Genomic DNA, 19,857 nt, shown 5'->3' on the forward strand with positions numbered 1-19,857 from the left:
CAGTCTTCCATGCAGAAGACGCAAAGATGTTCCTTTTTTACATCTTTTTGAGTCTATTTCAAATAACTATTGAAATTTCATCAGTCATTCATATTAAGGTCACTATACTAGACTACAACAACAGTAAGCAAGCTATGAGTGGGATGTCTGTGAAACAACCACCTGCTGGTTTTACCAGAACTGTCAGCCCAAATTATTAATTGCCTAATAATTTTTTTGGAGTCTCCCAGTGCGGAAGAGCAGAACACCAAAACTGTATGAACCTACTATAAATCATTTAGAAAGATAACACAACAATGTAAATATATCAGTTTTTACAAACAGTGTCTTATTCTTTTATGTTTATATTTTTTACATTCATAAACAACATCTTACCCTTCTAAATGGTGAATATTCAGGTGGACATCACCCTAATTTTTAACTCTCAGATGATTGGATTCAGTCAATTAAATCCAGCTGTAAGTTAGAAAGTAATGTGGTGAAATTAAAGGATTGTATTGAACCTAAAAATGTTAAAAGTCATTCTCTTTTTGGCTGTGTGAAGAAATCTGAGAACTTGCTTAGTTATTCTGTTTAATAATGCACATAGTTCGGCTCAAACCCAAACTTTTTGGGGATAAACCATCCGTCTTCTAGTATGTGACTTGCTCAAAAACACTCTCCCATACATCCTTAGCTCCCCTGATGTTTACACACCCTATGCTATTGTACATTCAGGCCGTACTTGACAGTGGAGACGCTGCTCCAACAGAGCTGTCGTGCACATCTTACAACAAACAGGCTGAGCCTTCTGGTCCAGCTCAGAACAGGGAATTTGGACTCTCGGTGCAGTCTCTCCACTGTGCTGTTTCACGGATTGTGGAGTGAAATTTCACAATCTGCTTGCACTGTTTGCTTTGTGGCAGCAGGGAGGGGCTTAGGACCGCAGGGGCTGACTTGTTATATGTACAGTCATCATTCATACTTTAATCAAGAGTCACCTGAACCAGGGTCAGGAGATAATGTAGATAATTAACACTGTTCATTAGGGAGTTGACTGGCTCCCTTCAGGTTCATTGTATGTGTGATGTCTACAGGGGTCTACCTTATTAACCTCTCTGCTTTGGGTGTAATAATGTGAAAACTATGAAATACTGTTCAAGTTATCTAAAAGTGACGCCGTTAAATAATTACTTCACTGAAGTAGTTTAATGGCCGAGAATTAAAAGAAAAAACTCGGCTTTTGAATACAATCTGTTGACGAAGAAAAGATGTGAATTTTCTTCTTTAACAATGATTCCTACAATTTTTAATGATGAACATAGGGGGAATAAATGCAGACTTTTCGAACAAGGCCCAGATTGGAGACCCCAGGGCCGCCACAAGTTGGCCAACGGTGAAGGACAACCTGTGACGAATGTCCCTCTAAATGCCTGTCATCAAGCTGTCATGGCGGCCAAGGCCATGTGTTCCTCAACCCTGCTTACCAGCAGCGTCTGCCACCTTTAACCTGGTCAGACACTATTTGTTTGTGTCATGTCAGGGACAGAGGGTCTCCCGGGACTGTCTGTCTCGGCGATAATGCGAGACACATAAGATGGGACTTGTGATGCACAACAGTGTTCACAACCTAAGGTAACAGATATTGAACTGCATGATTTTGAATATCAATATAATTCATTCACTGTCGCTGACTTTTCATTTTAGTTTTCATAAATAGCTATGCTGTCAATAAAACCATAAAGTTATATATGTTTTCCTTACACAAACACAAATATTGAGTTTTATCTTGGAAGTTTGAATTGAACACATTGAACCATTTTGTTTATGACTGGAACTAAACAGAATACACTGATGAGGTACGTAATACCAAAAGCAAAGTATTTGCTTTGCTTTTGTTATTTTTCCAGAATAACTGGAAAAACAGTTGTTCTGTTTTTCCAGAATAACTTGTGGTTCATGAGTTGAAGGATTTTCAGTCACTTCAGTGGTTAGTTTTCTGCTCTGGTTTATTTTGGTTATTTATTAAATTTTGCATAGTGTGTCAAGGTAGTGTTAAGTGCAATCTGTTATGAACAGTTTTTTTTTATTTGTTCAATAAAAAAGGAATTAAATGTAAGAATTTTGGCTTAACTCTTGCTCTTTTGTTAGATTTACCTATTTTACATCCAGTACTCAATCTTGCCAGTATTTACCCCAACTGTCCTCTTCCACGTTTCTTTTTGTCTGATCCTTTCCTTGAAGCCCCTAAAAGTTTATTCTTTATTTTGATTTATTGAGCAAGCTTAAGCAAAAACTGAACAGTGATCTGTAAAACTAAAATTAGCAAAGAAATAATGTAAACAAACACAAATGAAAACCAAAACTGAAGCACTTGACTTTAACACTTTTCCTTGAGTGGACATTCTTCGTCTGCTCCATCAGCTGTAAACAATCCATCCTGGTATCCAAGAGGCTGGGCAGTTACAGGAAGAAGCAGCGGTGTGGTTGCTTCATAGGGCATATCTCTAAGCTATGCTCAGCTAATGGCTCTTGTGTTCAGCCTCCATCTCCAAGCGCAGTGCCCACTCAGTCATGCAGGTTTTCCTTTTATGATCTTCCATACATCATCAGAGGTTATCCTCATTTTCATTGAAAACCAAAACAGAAGCCCCTTCAAACTGAGAAAGTAATGAATGCGTTTCTTTTATGAAGCCAACAACAAAAACACGTACAAGAGAAGCCTTTGGGATTGTATTAACATTTTCTAGAACACTATTCATTCAGAGTTAATGTCAGGAAACGGTGCGTTTAATTAAAATCATGACCTTTTTTTCCTCATGTGATGCCAGAACCTGATAAATGGAAAGTATTACGCTGAGCTGAAACCCTTTAACTGTGTAAACGATTCTCTGAGAACTGTGTCTCATATTAGGAGTTAAAAATCTGATTTATTTTTTAAGACTTTAAGTGCAGTTAGTGGCAGCTGTCTTTATACCATAGAGTTACCATTTATTATAGAAGTCTTGAAGATAGGAGTCCTCTCTGCTTCTCTGAAGCTGCAGGATTTGGCGTGATGAATAATACAGTGCATTGTTTTGGTTTGTACTCTTTCCATGTAACAGGTAATGAGAAATGGATGTAGGCATTTGTTTTTGTCAGAATTTAAAACATGATTGCAATTTTTTTGATCCTACTACAGAGGGTGAAGTTCTGCTAGTTCTGCTTCAGAGACGAAAGGACAAAAAAAAGAGAGACAGAAACAACAAATACCAGTCATTTTCAAATCCTTGTGAAAGACGGTATCACCAGAGCCTGTTTATTCTCCATACTCACTGCATTTTGTATTTCTCAGAAAATGGTTCTGTCCAAAAAGCAGCAGTGCATGATGGGTAACCAATCAGCAGGCTCTCTCAGGATTTTCCCTGTACGTATTGAGGCGCTCTTTGATGTGAGCTGCAGTAAACACAGCCGGTTCTCTCCCAACCAGCGTCTCTGGAGGGATGAGGCTCAGCACAAGAACACTAATGAGCACATTAGAAGGAAGCCATAGAAGGAAAACTGCTACAGTTGTAAATGGGATTGTCTCCTATGTTGTCTATGGCAAGAATACTCTGGCTACAATGTGCAGTTGTGCTGACACGTTTTCATTTTCACTTAATTGTATGTAAATGAGCATTTGTGTATAGATTCTGCTGAATGTGGGAACCCAGGAGGTTGGATTACATAACCCCTGTCATGAAACGGATCTTACAAATTCATATTACTGTAAATTAAGAGAGTTCATTTGAATGTAGATGGTATAAGTATGATTATGTGTTCCACTGCAGGAGAAAATAATTACAACTGGAGCACTCACCCCTTATTGTATCTAAAACCATTGCAGCCCATAAATGTCAAGTTAAAATGTATTAATACGGAAGACAAAAAGCTGGCTCGGGTGCTTTATGATATTTACTGATAAAGCACATTAAAGCTGCAGCATGGAGTTTTGAGAAACCGTAGACTTGGCCTGAAAATTTGAACAATCACATCGAACAAGTCCCTCCTCCTTGCTCTCTGCTGCACTACAGCCCCTTACTTGTAAAGCAGAAATGTGGCTAACTCCGGATTGGTTTTGAATCCTTTCAGAACACCCAGCTCCCTCCACCTCCGATAAAAAACCACGCCGATGTTTGCTGCTTTTATTTTGGGCTCGGTCTACGTCTTTCTTTTCAGCTTGCCTGTCATTACGGGTCTTCTTTTGTTCACCTGTCTTGGTTTTCTGAGCAGGTGCCACTTGAGAAATTAGTAGTTTAAAGGAAGCAAACAAATTTTCAAAAGTCAGTCAAGAAAGTGGCAGTCTCTCATCAAGGATTTTGTGTTTATGCTTTTCCCAAGGTAGTTAATAAAAAAAAAAAAAGAAGTTATTCATTAGCATTTCATATATGGTGCTTCTCTTTTCTAAACAATATTGATACTCTTTATTCAGATGTTGAAGAATAAATGCCATGCATAGCAGCATTTGTGACTTTTCTCAGAACCCAGTCAGTAGAGGAAATTGCCTCGAAAAATACCTTGGTCTATTTGGTGAAGAAAATTGCTGCACCAGCCTGTGCTTTGTCTCCTTGATAACCAACCATTGTACTGGTAAATGGCTGGTATCGGACATTTCAAACTATTAGAATATCTTGTTGCAGACTCATCACTACAATGTCCAGCTGTGTGGTTGTACATACTGTGTGCACACTTTAAGCTATAAATAGTCTATCCCAATGGTTCTTCGTTGACACTTTCAAGCATTAGTACAGCAGGGCTGGATATTTGTAATTTGATTTTCTTCCTTCATAAAAACAAACTCCCTTCAGTCCCACCTAAAAACAACAACACCAACAAAAAACAGCAACAATATTGGGCCTATTTGATTTAAGTCAATTGTGACTTCCAGTCATTAATGTCAGAAGTGTTACATAAACGTTACTTAGCTTTTTATTTAGGTTGTAAATCTCTGATACAGACATTTAACTAGATCGCCTTTAAAGGTTGTCAATTTATCACCAGTGGTACTTTAACTGCGGTATGAAAAGATATATTCTGTTATCTGTTGGATGATCAAGAACACATCAATAGGAGAAAGCGGTTATGTAATTGACTCCTAAAATCTTCTTTCCACTCTCCCTGTTTGCGTGTTGTGAAGCTAAAAATAATTAACACATTGGGACCCCCACATGCTAACAAGGTCACCATAAATATCAGGGTGATTGGATGGAGGCGTTCCAACCAAAGACTTGGAGCTCATTACGAAAGATAAATTCTCAAAATATGAGTGGAAACTTGGAAAAAAAAAAAAAAGTAGGGTATATTATGGGATGGGATGTCCCATTAGACGGTCAGTTCTCGAAACTACATACATCTCCAAAGATTTGTAAAATCACACACAGCCAGTTTGATCCCACTGGGACCACACACAGGACAAAAAGCTTTAGCCAACCCACTGTTTCCTTTAACAGTTTGTAAATGATGCAATCCAAGGTTCTCTGACATAGAGAGCAGTTTGGTTTTCTAATAGAGAGGTGATAAGAGTGAATGGCTTCTTCCAGATCTTTGAGGTGTGAGGTTTCACCTTGGAAATGATTCTGCGCTTGCAAAAGCTTTTCTTGACACCTGCTTATCTGACATAAAAGAGCTGCCAAAAATCAAACCCAAGGTTTTTTTTTTTTTTTTTTTTTATAGCAGAGCAGCTAAAAAGGGCTGAAGGGCCAAAAAGACGTGATGCTTAACAATCCAGACCTTCCAACTTGAATTTTTCATGGGAAAAGATATGGGCATACTTTTGACACATGCTGCAAAGTGCAGCGCTGCATGTGACTGCAGAAACAGAAAAAAATAAAATAAAGTAGAGCAGTTTGATTGGCTGTACAGGTGCACATCAAAGGAATGCAGGACTCTTACTCTGTTGCTTGATGAATTAACATATAATTAAGAGATTTGGTATAAAAGAAAAGCTAGCAAAATTGTATTAAGATACTGTAAGTAGTAATTCAAAGCAAATAATGCCCTGATAAGGAACCACAAGTATCCTTTGAATCTGCGATCCCCTGCTTGTAGATTTCTCCAAAAGTACAGAGGGAATCGGCAATCTGGATTGCCTTTGTGCTTCGGGGAAAGTGAAAGACGTGAAAATGATTTCAAAGAGTTGGGGATGAATCACTTTCCCACTGCAGCTGCCATTTATTTGCACATTCTCACCACCTTTTCCACACATTCTGGCTCATACAGTTTGCTTGAGGCTGGTATTGTGAGGGCTTTATTGTGGAAATAATGGCTAGTAAAAGTGAGGTATAAATAATTTAAAAGCAAGGTGCAAGTTTGTTGTAATAAGTCAGCTTGAAGACCCATCCTAACAGTACCAAAGACGAAAAGCCTGCTTTCAAGAGCTTGGTATCAGTGCTGGTTTTCCATAGGAAACCAGATGGAGAAGGTTTTCTTTCTAGAATCATCAGGAAATTACAGCTCCAAACATGTAAAATGAAAAACTTATTATTATTTTTTTAATTATGTAATTGCTGCACAATATGTACAGTAATTGCCCTTTTTCTAATGGTGGAAGTTTAAAGAATCATTCTGACATGGCTCCTGTTTGACAGGTGCTCATTCAAATGTGCCGGAGCAGCACTTGTTATACAGCAGATTTTTTTATTATTTTTTTTTGCATCATTTCTTTGCTGTCACGGTGATGAAATGGAAACCCATAATACATTGACAGCTGGTATTGCTCAAGGACAAACGTATCTAAAGATGACTGGAGTGGACGCAGCCAACAGTGCTAAAAGAGGGGAGGTAATCCTTGAAGGTGTTGGCAGGTTTTTTTGCAGATTTTTAAAAAGTTATTCATTCCCTGCTGTCTGTTTGCAGACCTTGACAAGCAACAGCAGACTGTTTTTATTGGAGGATTTCAGCTGGAAGAGTTTTCTTATGTTTTGCAGGAATTAGCAGGGTGCATGTTCGGTGTTGATTCACTTCTACTGGATGTTGGAAGTGAATAAAAATTTTGCAGCGGTTTTGTAAACTACATCAAAAAGAAAAGATGAAGTTTTGTAAGGTGCTACAGGAAGACGGCTGGAAGATAGATATTTTTTTTTTTCTTCCAAGGTGGTTGAATCATTAACAGCATATATGGGGGTCCCAATGTGCAAATTATTTTTAGTTTCACAGCACACTGCAGGAAAAACAAGGGAAGTAGAAAGTACTTTGGAAAGTTGGAATTGTAATAATCCGGTAGAAACGCCACATAAAAGCTTATTGTCTGAAAGAACAGTATCTTGCAACTAACTAAATTGTAAAATCATATTTTCCATTCCTACAAGGTTTTATATCCAAAATATTTTATTCATATTTGCAAGATTTGGGGCGGTGGCAGCCGTCTCCGGCAGCCTACAGACAGGCTACACCCTAGAGAGGTCAACAATCCATCACAAGGCCGACATTTAGACACACGAGACGCACATCCATTCACACACGCGCGCGTACACACTCACAATTTAGAGGCTTCAATTAACCTAACATGGATGTTTTTTTGGGACTGTGGGAGGAAACCGGAGTAACCACGGTATCCTGGGAAAACCCACACACAAATGGGGAGAGCAAGCTAGCTTCACACACACACACACACACAAAAAAAAAACCTAGCTGAAATTTGAAAGCCTGAAGCTCTTAGTTGGGAAGAAACTGTGCTAACCATTTACATTTAAATCATATTGAACATCTTTTCACATTTAATTATTTTGGCAGTATACAGGTAAAATCGACCTGTATAAAATCATATGGAAGCACGCAGCTGTTTACCTCGAAGGCTCTATTTATGTAACCCTTTACAGTCTACAGGGCCACATAAAAAGCTATGGTGGCCTGGATTTGCCCCCCAGGTTTTGAGTCTGACATGTACATTAGAGCAAACATAAGAAATGAGCTTCTTTCATTCAATAAAAGTATTTAAAAAAAAAACAAACATCAGATTTATTACACCTCTGCTTTACCAGGTTTTTACTTGTTATATTTCTTATAATGTGAGCATTGATGTCACCTGTTTGTTCCTAGGAAAAAACTGACATCTATATATTTGTATGAAGGGAGAATGTAAAATCTGCTGCTGCGGTTGGGCTTCCTTCACATGCAGCAAAAAAAATAAGACGGACCTATCGTATATCATCATGGATTCCTAGAGTTTCGTGTTATCAGCGCCTCCATGACCTTGTTCTAAGCCTCCACTTCCTGCTCCGGCAACAACATGCGACACATGAATGGCTGCCGTACTTGTGGCACTCTCCATAGAGACTGTGCTTGCGTCATCGGAGATCAGTGATCAGTGATCAGGGTAGGCTCTTTGCTCCAGCTTTGCTGTTCAATTTGGAGAGGGCAGCATGTTTGTAACGTTTTGGAGCGGATTTAGACCAGATGATCCTCTTCGTGACCTTGGCTACCCTGTCAGTAGACCGAAGGTCATCCATAAAGTGCAAATCCAGTTTCATCAGAAGACATTAAGCTTTAAACTTTCAGCTCTGACTGAACATTTAGAGGGTTGTCTCTGAAGATCTGTTGTGTTGTTTCCCTCATGCGCCACCAGTCACTGCTGCTTTTTAAATGATGGATACGAGGGAGTTTTGAAGGCCATGACAATTATTGCGAGGGACGTGCTCACCACTGGGACCATTGTGCTCTATTTTCTATTAATAAAGAAGCATCTTGGAATAGCTAACCTTTTGAACATCCCACTCTGGGAATATGTGGAATTAATATTACAGTGTACAATCTGGTGACTGAAAGCAACGTTTTTTTTTTTTTTTTTTTTCTTATCCCCACACACTGAAGACCTCTAAATAAAAACACATGTGCCACATAAACATGATACTTCTCAGAGCTGCTTTCATATGTATTTTTATGCAACTTCTGTAAAGTCAACATTCATGTTCACTTCAGCTTTGTAGGACCTTCTCTCTCTGTCCTTTTGTTCTTAATTGCTCATATAATTTCCTCCTTGTTTCATAAAAACTTTAGAAATGTCAGCCATAAGTCAGTAGTACCATAAGCTTTTTATGTTGTATCTTAAAATGCTTGATTGGATCCAGAGATCTCATTTAAATATTAATTTATCCAAAACTGATCACTGAATCACTTCCAACTGTTGGAAGTGATTCTGTTTTGTTTTTTATCCAAGATAAAAAACTAGAAAGGGTGCAACACTTCAAAGATTTCTTTGATTCACAATTTGGAAAAGAAATAATTTAACTCTTCATATTACATACTGATAAGTTTTTTTTTTTTCATTGGCCAGCAAAACAGTTGTAAAACCAGTTGAAATAAGTTCATAAACACACATTAAAGGTGTTGGATAAAAAAACCTAAATCATGTCATCACTGCCTTATAGCCCAATAACAGGAACAACTAAGTTGGGACAACATTGTAAAACATCAAGATGCTCCGTCTCTATGGTTCATTAATGAAAATACCAGTGAGTGAAAGATGGCAGGTGTAGGGACGTCTGTTCAATTCCACATAGGAAAACTTCTGCTTTTCCCTGTCGTTCTTCTCACACTTGGAATGCAATTCTGAGTAACATAAGGGACCTTTCACTTCTCATCTCATTTAAAACAACATCTTAAGAACTGGCTCTTGGAAAGCCCAACATGTCAACATTGATTATATGCACAGATGTATAGATTTTAAGGCTGTTTTATGAATTTCTTATTCTTTGGTGTTATTTCATCGTTTTTATTTCTGTATTTATTATGTGCTTTTGCTCCAACTTGGGATTGGAGATGGAAAGTGGCCACCTGGTTGTAATCTCAAGTATCTACATATAAATATAATTAATACATTTTGTACATAGAAAATGTATCAGGAGGCATGATTTTATCCTTTAGAGTTTTAACTCTGTCAGTGCGGTGTTTCTGTTGGCCCCGAGAGCAGCATATATCTCTTTCTGTGTTCCCTCTGATCTCTCATCATCTCTGAGGTCTTACATCAAGAAGCCCTAGATTTATAGATCAATAGCCATAAACAAAACATAGATTGAGCTGGACTCCAAGACAAAACAAACAGATTTTACAGTTTTCCCTCCCTGTCTCCTCATACAGTTGGTCACAAAAGTCTCAGCTGAAATAAAAAAAAGAGAAAAAAAAGGTCATTTTCCAGCGAGAGAGCAATACAAAGCCGATCAGGCATGAAATATGTGGCAGATTCACACAAAATGAAAGACAATTACCGGAATACGACTTGTGAATAAAAGTGTGTTTAGAAAGGTGTGACCGGGTGCACAAAGTAAATGGATGAACAGAGAATTTGTGTGTAATCCAATTGAAGTGGCATGGCATTGGGCATAATACCAGTCAATCCCATTTTCGATGCTTGGTTACGTGGTGCAAAAAGTGCTTGAGAGTGATCATTTCTGTGCATCTGTGCGCGTGTGTGTGTGTGTGTGTGTGTGTGTGTGTGTGTGGAGGGGTATGCATGCGTGTCCCTGTGTGGGTTTTTTTTATTCACACTCATTAGTGTGCAGTCTCACACAGAATATTTATGTTGCTCTGATAACTTGGCTGACAGCTGTGCATATTTCACTGGGTGGAGAACCCTGCATTGCAGTGCTTGCTCATGGCAGCCATGCTCTTCATGAGGGAGCAGTTTAGGGTCAGCCTGGAAGCAGAAAATTACCGACAAATCAGCCGGACTGTCCCCGGCCTGCCTCTTTGCTCGGCAGCATGCAGGTCGAAGCACCGGCCGGACTTCGTTTTGCATCATTTTAAAACGGAGCAAACCAAGAATAAAACATGAGTGTGCTGTTATTTGTGGAAAAACTGTGTAAAACAATTTAGAGTGTTTTAAATTGCCACCATTTTCCTCTCTATCTAATCAGGCACACAGAAACAGTCAAGCTGAGAATACTCATATTAATCGTTTCCTCCCAAATAAAAAGATCCCCAAGCTTTCTATGTTTATCCCACACAGTTTCATAAATCAGAAACAAATAAATGCCTCCTCCAGTCTGAGTAGAGTGGCCATTTTAGTACACTAGAAGAAATGCTATAGAGCAATTTGTCAAATAAATGTAGAAAATGAAAACATATGCTTCTCTGCTAGCTAGGATTTTGGAAGGAAAAGAAAGTCAGGGAAGAAACACTGTTTCTTTCCAACTCTAACCCTTCTTCTCATTCTCTGTCCCTTCAGCTCTTGCCCCAACACCTCCAAGTGTTCGTTCAGAGGTCTTTAAGTCGTGTGTGGAGGATAAGGACCGGGCCTTCTGCCTGAATGATGGAGAATGCTCCATCATTGAAACTGTGGCTGGGGTTCACAGACACTGCAGGTAAGTGAGATTTGTGTTGTCAATCTATTAGTATCCTCCATTTCTCCTCCATTTCATAACCCTGGTTGCGAAGGTGCGACAATTTAAACTTTTTGGCAATTTAAAATGAGTTGGATTTCTTCTAAAAGAATTTCATCTGGCTGAAGTAGGAATGGTTAATTTTTGCGTTGGTTATCACTATCAGAGAAAAACAATTATTGCAATAAAAACTGTGATTGATTTTGTTGAAGATAAACTCTGATTGATAATGTTTGACCCCTAAAAGTGACAATATGGTTAGGACAGATACCAAACTTGCTACTATTTGTTCAAAGAGCAGAATACTGTTTCTTATGGTGTTATTTGTTACTAATATATCAGAAAATAAAGTTGAATCCCATTATTGTGTACTGCTGTACAGCATCTTGAGTGCTGAAAAGATTAATGTTTGATAATAGAGTATGCAAGTATATTATAGTGGTTTTAGAGTTATATTCATGTTTGTTGCAGTGACATTTTACTACTTTTTAACTAATTTTTTTCAGTATTATGAAAAAAAAATACTTCATATTGCTCACTCCTAATCATAAAAAGCTTTACTTGACGCTGTCTTTGTGGGTTTTCTTCAAAAGAACATAGATCGTAACCTTATTCTACCAAATCAGTTATTTTCCACGACAGACAGAGTGCAACAGTTCAAAGGGATGAAGAAGTATTTTTTGAGCCTTACTGTTATCTGCTTTAAGTTTTGCTCTCTCCCAGCATGAATAAACCACAGACATGCCTCGACATGTAGAAAATGTGGATTTTCTTTCTTGAAGATTTAATTCTTCTTGTCAGTATGATCTGGTAGCAGTTCATATGGTGTGTTGACACACTGGAAAAATGTCAGATATTTGAGCCTTCGACCATCTGGTTACCAGTCAGTCTCAACGATGTGGAAAATTGACTGGGTCTGACCAGTGAGCAATTTCTTGGTACATTTCTACTTTGGACATTTTAATTAAGACTTGATTGTTTCCTCTTATACAAACAAAACAAATTAAACTGGAAATTGTTGAGGAAATTAATCTAAACTTCTAATTTCTATAACCATCATGAGTCAAATTATTTGATTTGTACAACCCAAAGTATTAAAGGATTTCTATGCAAAAGGCTCACTGGGTCCAAATATGATTTACCCTGTGTTCCTGCTTTGATCTGACAAAAGCTTCAATAATGATAGCAATTTCATGAAATGTCTCTCTTCTCATATCTTAACCTTGGAATAAATGTTGTCGGATATGACCCCTTTAATCTGTGATGCATTTTAATGAAAGGTTTAAAAGAGGAGCTTCTGCAAGACCTCTCTTTGATCATACATTGTATTCGTTCTAAGTTCTTTTCTTTTCCCCGGAGATGCATGTTTGAAATGACGAATAAGAACAGATGACCCCATTGTGGGGCTTTTTGTCATAAAATTCTATTTTATGCAACAATCTATCAAATAAACAATTACATATCTATTAATATTAAAATTTCTGCAGCTGCCTGGTGGCTTTACTGATCTTTAGTGATATCTAATTATGTTTTTTACTATCTTTGATAGAAGAAAATGCATTTCTTTATCTTTCCTTGAATAGAAGATGAACTGGATTTTACAGGAGCGAATGTGAAATGGGTAGCCACAGATAAAATAAGATAAGTTAGATGAAATCATTTTAATAAAGGGTGTGCTGATGTCCAGATATTTGGCAACCCCAAAACAGAGTGGCCCCTTGATGTTGCAGATCTTAATTAGCTTTCAGTACCTGTGGCACAAGGTTAGAGACGAGGTGATGCAAATTTCAGATTCTTCAAACGCACCCTTAGCAATCTCTGGCTTGTCAAAGCAACTCTCTTAGCAATCTCGGGCTTGTCAAAGCATCTTTGTAGCATTCTGAAAATGAAAATAATTGATGTCCACAAAGGAGGAGAAAACTATAAGAAGACATAAAAGTACTTTTAGACAGCTGATAAGGCATTTCAACAGTAATGTCGGCTGTGAAATTGAGGTGAAGCAGATCAGAGTCTAGAAGTCATGGCCACAAATGAAGGAAACCTTATAAGTGGGGACTGCGAATGAATTTGAAAATAATATTGAGTGCAACTCATTTGAGCATACTTTATTTCCCATGTATAAGTTGCTGATAGAGTCTCATTCCTCTAGCTATTCACAGCCTATTAAGGTTAGCAAAATATGAATTCTTGGTAGTGAAATTTATCACGGGGGCTAATAATTGCAAATATTCAAGCACGGCTCTTGACTACAGCTGTGTTGATAACTACCAGACACAGTACAATAATTACCTGCTAAAATGGCTCCCTGTTTCATAAATAGGATCATAAATCTAAAAAAACCTTGGGAATGTTAAGAGTCTGCTGTGAAATTGTTCAAATTCACTGCACTACATGGAGCATGAGTTGAACGCTGCAACGTACAGCAGGCTGACGCCGTCCGAAACGATTTGCTGCAGTTTCTCAACATGCTGAAAATCATGCAGCACAGCATAACAAAATGTTTGCTCATGCTTCTGCTCATTAAAATAACTGGAACTAATTTTACTCTTGATTGTGCAAATAGATTATTAAAATTTTGAATTTACCACTAAGGTGAAGAATAGAATCAGATAGATATTCATAAAGCATTGAGATTCGATGCATAAGGGTAAGGTGAAAGGTTTTTACGGCCCAGAGAGTCAAGGTTGCCAACCTCATTGCAGTTGTCAATCTCATCAAATCTGAAGTTATACTTCAGGATATATTCGAGGAAAAAAAAAAAAAAACTGCATTTAAAGTATTTTTACTCTCTAAAGTTGGAGGTACTGACCATGCAGGAGTATATTGGCTGCAATATTAAAGAGATGTGTCAGCTCTAATTTTATGCTTTTCAGAATTCACGTCATATTTTATTAACTTCGCTTTTCACAGTTTCAGAAATGTTGATCGCAGGTACCTAAAACTTTGGACTAGCACTGGGTTTGTGTGCTGCTGTTGCACCTACTCTAGATGAATATAATTAAAAAGAAAAATATAGGAAAAAGGTTATAAAATGATACATGAAAAACCATATCTACAGACAGCAAAGAATACTTTTAAGCAATACATATATGATTATATTACGTTTTCTAAAAAAAAATAAAGCAAGTGCTTTCAATATTTCCCTTTTAACTTATTTTTACTTGCCTGGTTGTTTCAGTAAAATGCACTGTGGAGATCAGCACTGAACTGTGATATCGCTTTAACAATACATGATCAGACATGTTCTCCTCAGAGAGAAGTTATGTGATTGGTAGTGAATAATAATAAAACACCTCATTAGTACCTACACTTGGATTAGCAAAGCTTACATCTCCATCTGCTAAATAAGTGATAACAAAAAGAGAGAAAAAACAGATCTGTGTCATGTCGGGGATGAAACATAAGCATGAGACAATATTCTGAAAGAGAATTAAAAATCAAACATACCAAGTATTGTGGTCTTATGTACAAACACAATTTATTATTTATCAAAATGTTTAAACTGATGATTTATTATTTAGTGTACAAAAACATAAACCATTAAGACTGCGCATTAAAACAAAACACTTCTATTGTTTTCTCTGATGTTTTTAGATCCCATTCCAGCTTTGTAAACTTAAGCTGATCAGGTTTGATATGGACTGAAATGTATCACCTGTGCAAGAGCATCAGAAAACCCTGAAGACTTGGAACAATCATTACTCTGGGCTATAATTAGTGGGGGCTGAATGATTGAATATCAGGCTCAGGAGAGACTTGGAGACCTAACCTACAGACACTGTCTGCCAGTTTTCCTGCAGTTGAGTGCCTGTTGTGTGAAAGAATGATTACAGGGTTGTAGGTACTTTTGCTGAAAGGTTGCTTCTTTTTCCTGACAGAAGTTCACCCACTAAATCGGAGGAATATAATCATTTAACTCAAAAATCACTGCCGCGTCGATGTTGTTTAACGACATTGGTGCAATGAGTAAAGTGTGAGCTCTGAGTTTGCTTTGAGAGAACTTTTACTATCAAAACCTTTTACCACAAAAAGAAAACACTTTGCTGAAGAAATTCTCTTGAGACGTTTTAAACATTTTCGATGCAAATTCCATGGATTATCTTTCAAATCTTCAAGAGGGTTTAGCAGGGAAGATGCAGAATCACACCTAGCAACAGGGTCAACCACACCTCACTAAGATGGGAATTTAATCGTCTCTTAGCTCAGAGTTGCTCTCAACGACTGACTGAACAACTCTTAAGCTGGGACTCCTTGGATTTTTAGGCTGATTATTCAGAGAACCTTTGAGAATGCAGGCGCTGGGCTCTATGGAATAAAAAACGCCTTTGTCAAAAGAGAACCACAAGACGTTCCACTCGCTGTTTACCTGGTGATGGTAGCATCATGCTGGAGGGAAGGCAGAGGGAGCTAAATACCAGGTGATGCAGGAAGACATTGTGCACACCTAAGTTCAGTTGAGAATCTCTGTAGCAGGACTTAATATTTTCTCTTCACAGACACTCTCCATCCAGACTGACTGAGTTTGAGCTAATTTGCAAAGAATGGGCAAACATTTCAATTTCTATAGATGTTCAAAGCGGTGGACACATCTTCCAAGACTCAAGGAGCTGTCAAGTCACACCAAAAAAAGAGTTGCTAACCATCACTTATTTTTCTTTCACCATGCAATTACGTGCTTCGTTTTCTTGGTCTTTCACACAACATATCACAAAATGAAATTATAGTGTGGGGTTGTAATCTGAAGAGGTTGAACTTTAGCAAGTCTCTGTACATTAAACACTTTCCTTCTTTTTTCAGATAATAAGATGTCAGCATAAGAGGACATCTGCAAGCTATTTTGATTTTGCGAACAGATTGGAAATCATGAAGCTTTTTCTTCCCCTCTCCTCCAATCTTCTCCTGCCCAACTATTTTTCATTTGCCTAAGCTAATAAGGCTTTCCAAAAAAACAAAAAAACAAAAAACAAAAACAAAACAAACAAACAAAAAAAACCTTTGATACAATTTTGGGGCGTAGTTTTGTGTCTTGGCTTTTTGTAAATTCAAGACAGAAGAAGTAAATTAACTTATATAATTCTGACCTCTGAAAATGACAACATAGACACACACAGGAGAGGAGTGCAGCATAAATGCCAATGATATTTTCAGCCCACTAATTAGGGTAAATCAAGCCTTTAATTCAATTTGCAGAGATGTTTACTCTTCTTGATTAGCAACAAGAAAAACTGCTAGCACTCCAAAGCATGTGGGCTGTTAAAGCTAGAGGAAAATAAAGCTGTTTTGCATAAATATATGCAAAACAGGAGAATAGGAGGCTGTGTAAAACTTTTCTGAAATTAAAATTTTAACAAAAAATAACAAAAAATAAACTTTCCACATTGTCAGTCAGTTTAAATGTTCCTATTAAAATCTATTTCACACCAGTGCTGGGAATGCTTGCTTTGTAGCCGTCTAAAAATAAAGAACATGCATCATCTGAATTACTAAGCATATTTTATGCATGAGTCACCACATACTGTTATGAAACAAAAAAAAAAATGCTCATTTACATTGTAGATGTAGAGTTGTAAGAACTGATCAGTGTCACGTATGCAAATCTACACATTTTTCACTGCTACTCTGATAAAATTACTTCGTTCCACCGTAGGATTGTTTCATGATGTTCGTCGTCCAGGTAAAGAGAAAACAGGAGAGATTGCCAGAGTTCGCCTGTCTTATGGAACCACAGGGGAGATCTGGTGATTAAACTAACAACCTCTTGGTGAAATGTTTTTCCTTTATTGAAATGTTGTACACAGTGTCCCAAACCTAAGTACAGCAGCTAACAGCTGTGTTTTAGGTGAAGCTGTCCTATGATGTTCCAAATTGAAAGAGAAGTTGTTCTTTGTCGTAATTCCCATGTGTCTCCTGTGTTGCAGCAGCTGGTCTGCTGACCCAGATACGGGGCTTTGAAAATATATTCACGCCATACAGATTTCTTCCCTTTTTGTCGCACTTTAATGTTTCAAATCATCAAACCTCTTTTAATGTATGGCAGAGATACCTGAGGAACTAGAAAAGTCAAGGGGAAGCATCTGTTTCAACCAGTTTGATCCAAAAATTACTCCCCAGTTGAATTACGAGTTTACTGTGATTTACTATATCTTTTGGAAACCTGGGATCAGTTTTGTTACACACATAGGCCTGGTTAATACCAGGCGAGTTAATAGAAGACCTTTAGAAAGAAGACATTTTGAAATGACAAGATGAGCTAAACTAGTGAACGTACCCAGTCTAAAGAAACTCAAAAACAGACGACAAACTCATTGACAGCTAGTTATTTAGCAAATAATTGGATGCATCTTTTGTTTCTAGCATTTAGACACTTGCAGCTGTAGCCACAGTGAAGAGTGACTGTAGAAAGTTTTGACTCAGGGGGCCATGAACACAAATGCAAGCCACATTTTTCAGAGTGTATATGCAGTACATAAAATCAAAGTTAAACATACTGAAATTCAGTGAAATGACTGTATTGCATAATAAAACTATGACATATTCTACTTGAATAGAGCAGTTTTTCCTTCTCTGAAAATCTCTTCTGTAATCCTGGTTGTTACAGATTTTCACAAAGTATTTTATATTCTTTTGTTGCCTGTTCTTGTGGTTTTTGGTCAAAAATAACCAATCTAACAGCAACAGTCTCACACATTTGACATGATGATAGGTGCATGCAAATGTGCATGTACTCCTCTGGCAACATCCTCACGACAGGCGTTAAAAGGGATGCGTCTTGCACATATCACATGGTGAAATTCTTTAAGGAAAATGCTTCCTGACTTGCATGAGTATTGTATCAACAACAGTAAACAGCAGCTGCCTTGTGTTGCCAGATGACGCAAGGTGCTGCAAGTTTGCTCTCATCTTGAAACAACTCGATTCTGCCATCATCTCTCCAAAACATGACGAGAATATGCATTAATTGGTCTTTGCATTGATGCCCAACAATTCCAATATATAATGGCTTTAGAATAATATTCATTGTTATTGATATGCAAACTCATAGTGATAATTGAGACAATAGGAAAATTGTAATGCCAGGCGCAGCAGAGCAGAGGGAATTAAACAGAAGGCGTTTTGCATTTTAATGGCTGATTTTAACAGTGACAATTTACCATCTTAATTTCCAAGGATATTTGAACACTTTTTGTTCTAATTTGTGGAAATCATAGATGTGAAAGATTTGATGGCCTGAATTGTGTAATCGCATGTAAAAAAAAAAAAAAAAAAAAGATCTAAAATGTTTCAGCTTCAAAATGTTAAAATGCATTTTTGGCAATCCTGCTGTAATGAGTGTTGACTTTTAATCAAATGGAAAAAAGATGTTAGAATAATTATAGGTTCAGCTGGTGTCAAATAAAAGTGGAATTAAACTGACAAGCAGAGAAGAGGTATAAAAAGGTTGATGCTATTTATAAAGATAATTACAGAGGAGCAGGTCAGATTTGCCCATGTCTTTATGTATTGCCACTCCTTTGGAAATTAGAACCAATTTAATGGCTTCACTTGTATTCTTCACAGCTTAGATGGAATCACAACCCCTGTGTGTCTTTGTGCTTGCATTAAAAGCTTGGCAAGGAACGGCGGCTCATGTCTACCATCACCATGGTAACTTCTTCCCTCATTAGTTTGGAACCAGAAGGTGAAAAAAAAATAGTTGTTGACTCACTTATCATGAGCCTGCTCTGCTGGCATACATCAAATGCTCCGTCTTTTGCATCATATTTTACCCATCAACTCCCATTGATCAAACATCAAGATAACTCCTACCTAATGGTATCCATAACGGCTGTTGTGAATAATTCATAATGGGATTTGCACATTTGATTGCTTCACCCAGTGCTATGCTAGCGTACAGCACAGAGAGATATTGGATGATTGATTTTTGCTTTATGCTTTCTTCGCTCAGACTTCATCTGTGGGAATCGATAACTTTTAGGAACATCTTTTACCAAATAAAAAAAAGAACTGGTATTCATTATGCTGTTAAACAGCATTTGCCACCTTGCAGATATGTGGAGTTTTGATTTAATTGCGACACTTGCTCAACTCTTCAGTTTAAAGACTACTTGAGCGAACATAAAATAGTTTTGATATTATAATATCATTTTGGATGGACAAAAACTTTCCCAACTAACTCATCCCTACGTGAAAAAGTAATTGCCCATAAAGGTATTAAGTAGCAGCTTTTGCCATAACTGGGAATGAGTTTTTTTTTTCTCTATTGCTGTGGAGGAAGCCTTCAAAGCCTTTATTTTGTTATCGTTTCACAGAATAATTTGGGAAGTCACACCAAGATATTTTTTTGCATATTATATCATATTGTCCTTTCAGTTGAACAGTGCTGGAAAACGGATTTTGTGTCCGTTCCTGTCGTTGAATCATAAACATTATAAACCAAGCCTAACCGAGCTTTTGCTCAGTTTTTTTTTTTTTTTTTTTTTTTAGTTTTTTTTCTGGTATCTTTTGGGGAGGACTCTTTAATGCTTTTTTAAAATTTTTTGATAAC

At 37.4% G+C, this 19,857-nt stretch overlaps 1 protein-coding gene across 1 annotated transcript in view; it reads left to right on the forward strand.

Moving 5' to 3' along the window:
* The window catches only part of LOC106949339 (pro-neuregulin-3, membrane-bound isoform-like), a 261,789-nt gene that overhangs the window by 110,027 nt on the left and 131,905 nt on the right, over window positions 1-19,857 (forward strand). Inside the window, exon 2 of the mRNA XM_015035514.1 lies at window positions 11,159-11,294. Coding sequence (XP_014891000.1) covers window positions 11,159-11,294 — 136 coding nt within the window. The remainder of the gene's footprint in view (window positions 1-11,158; window positions 11,295-19,857) is intronic.

This window comes from Poecilia latipinna, unplaced genomic scaffold (assembly GCF_001443285.1).
Source record: "Poecilia latipinna isolate Pla-1442-1.1 unplaced genomic scaffold, P_latipinna-1.0 Scaffold337, whole genome shotgun sequence".
Lineage (NCBI taxonomy): Eukaryota > Metazoa > Chordata > Actinopteri > Cyprinodontiformes > Poeciliidae > Poecilia > Poecilia latipinna.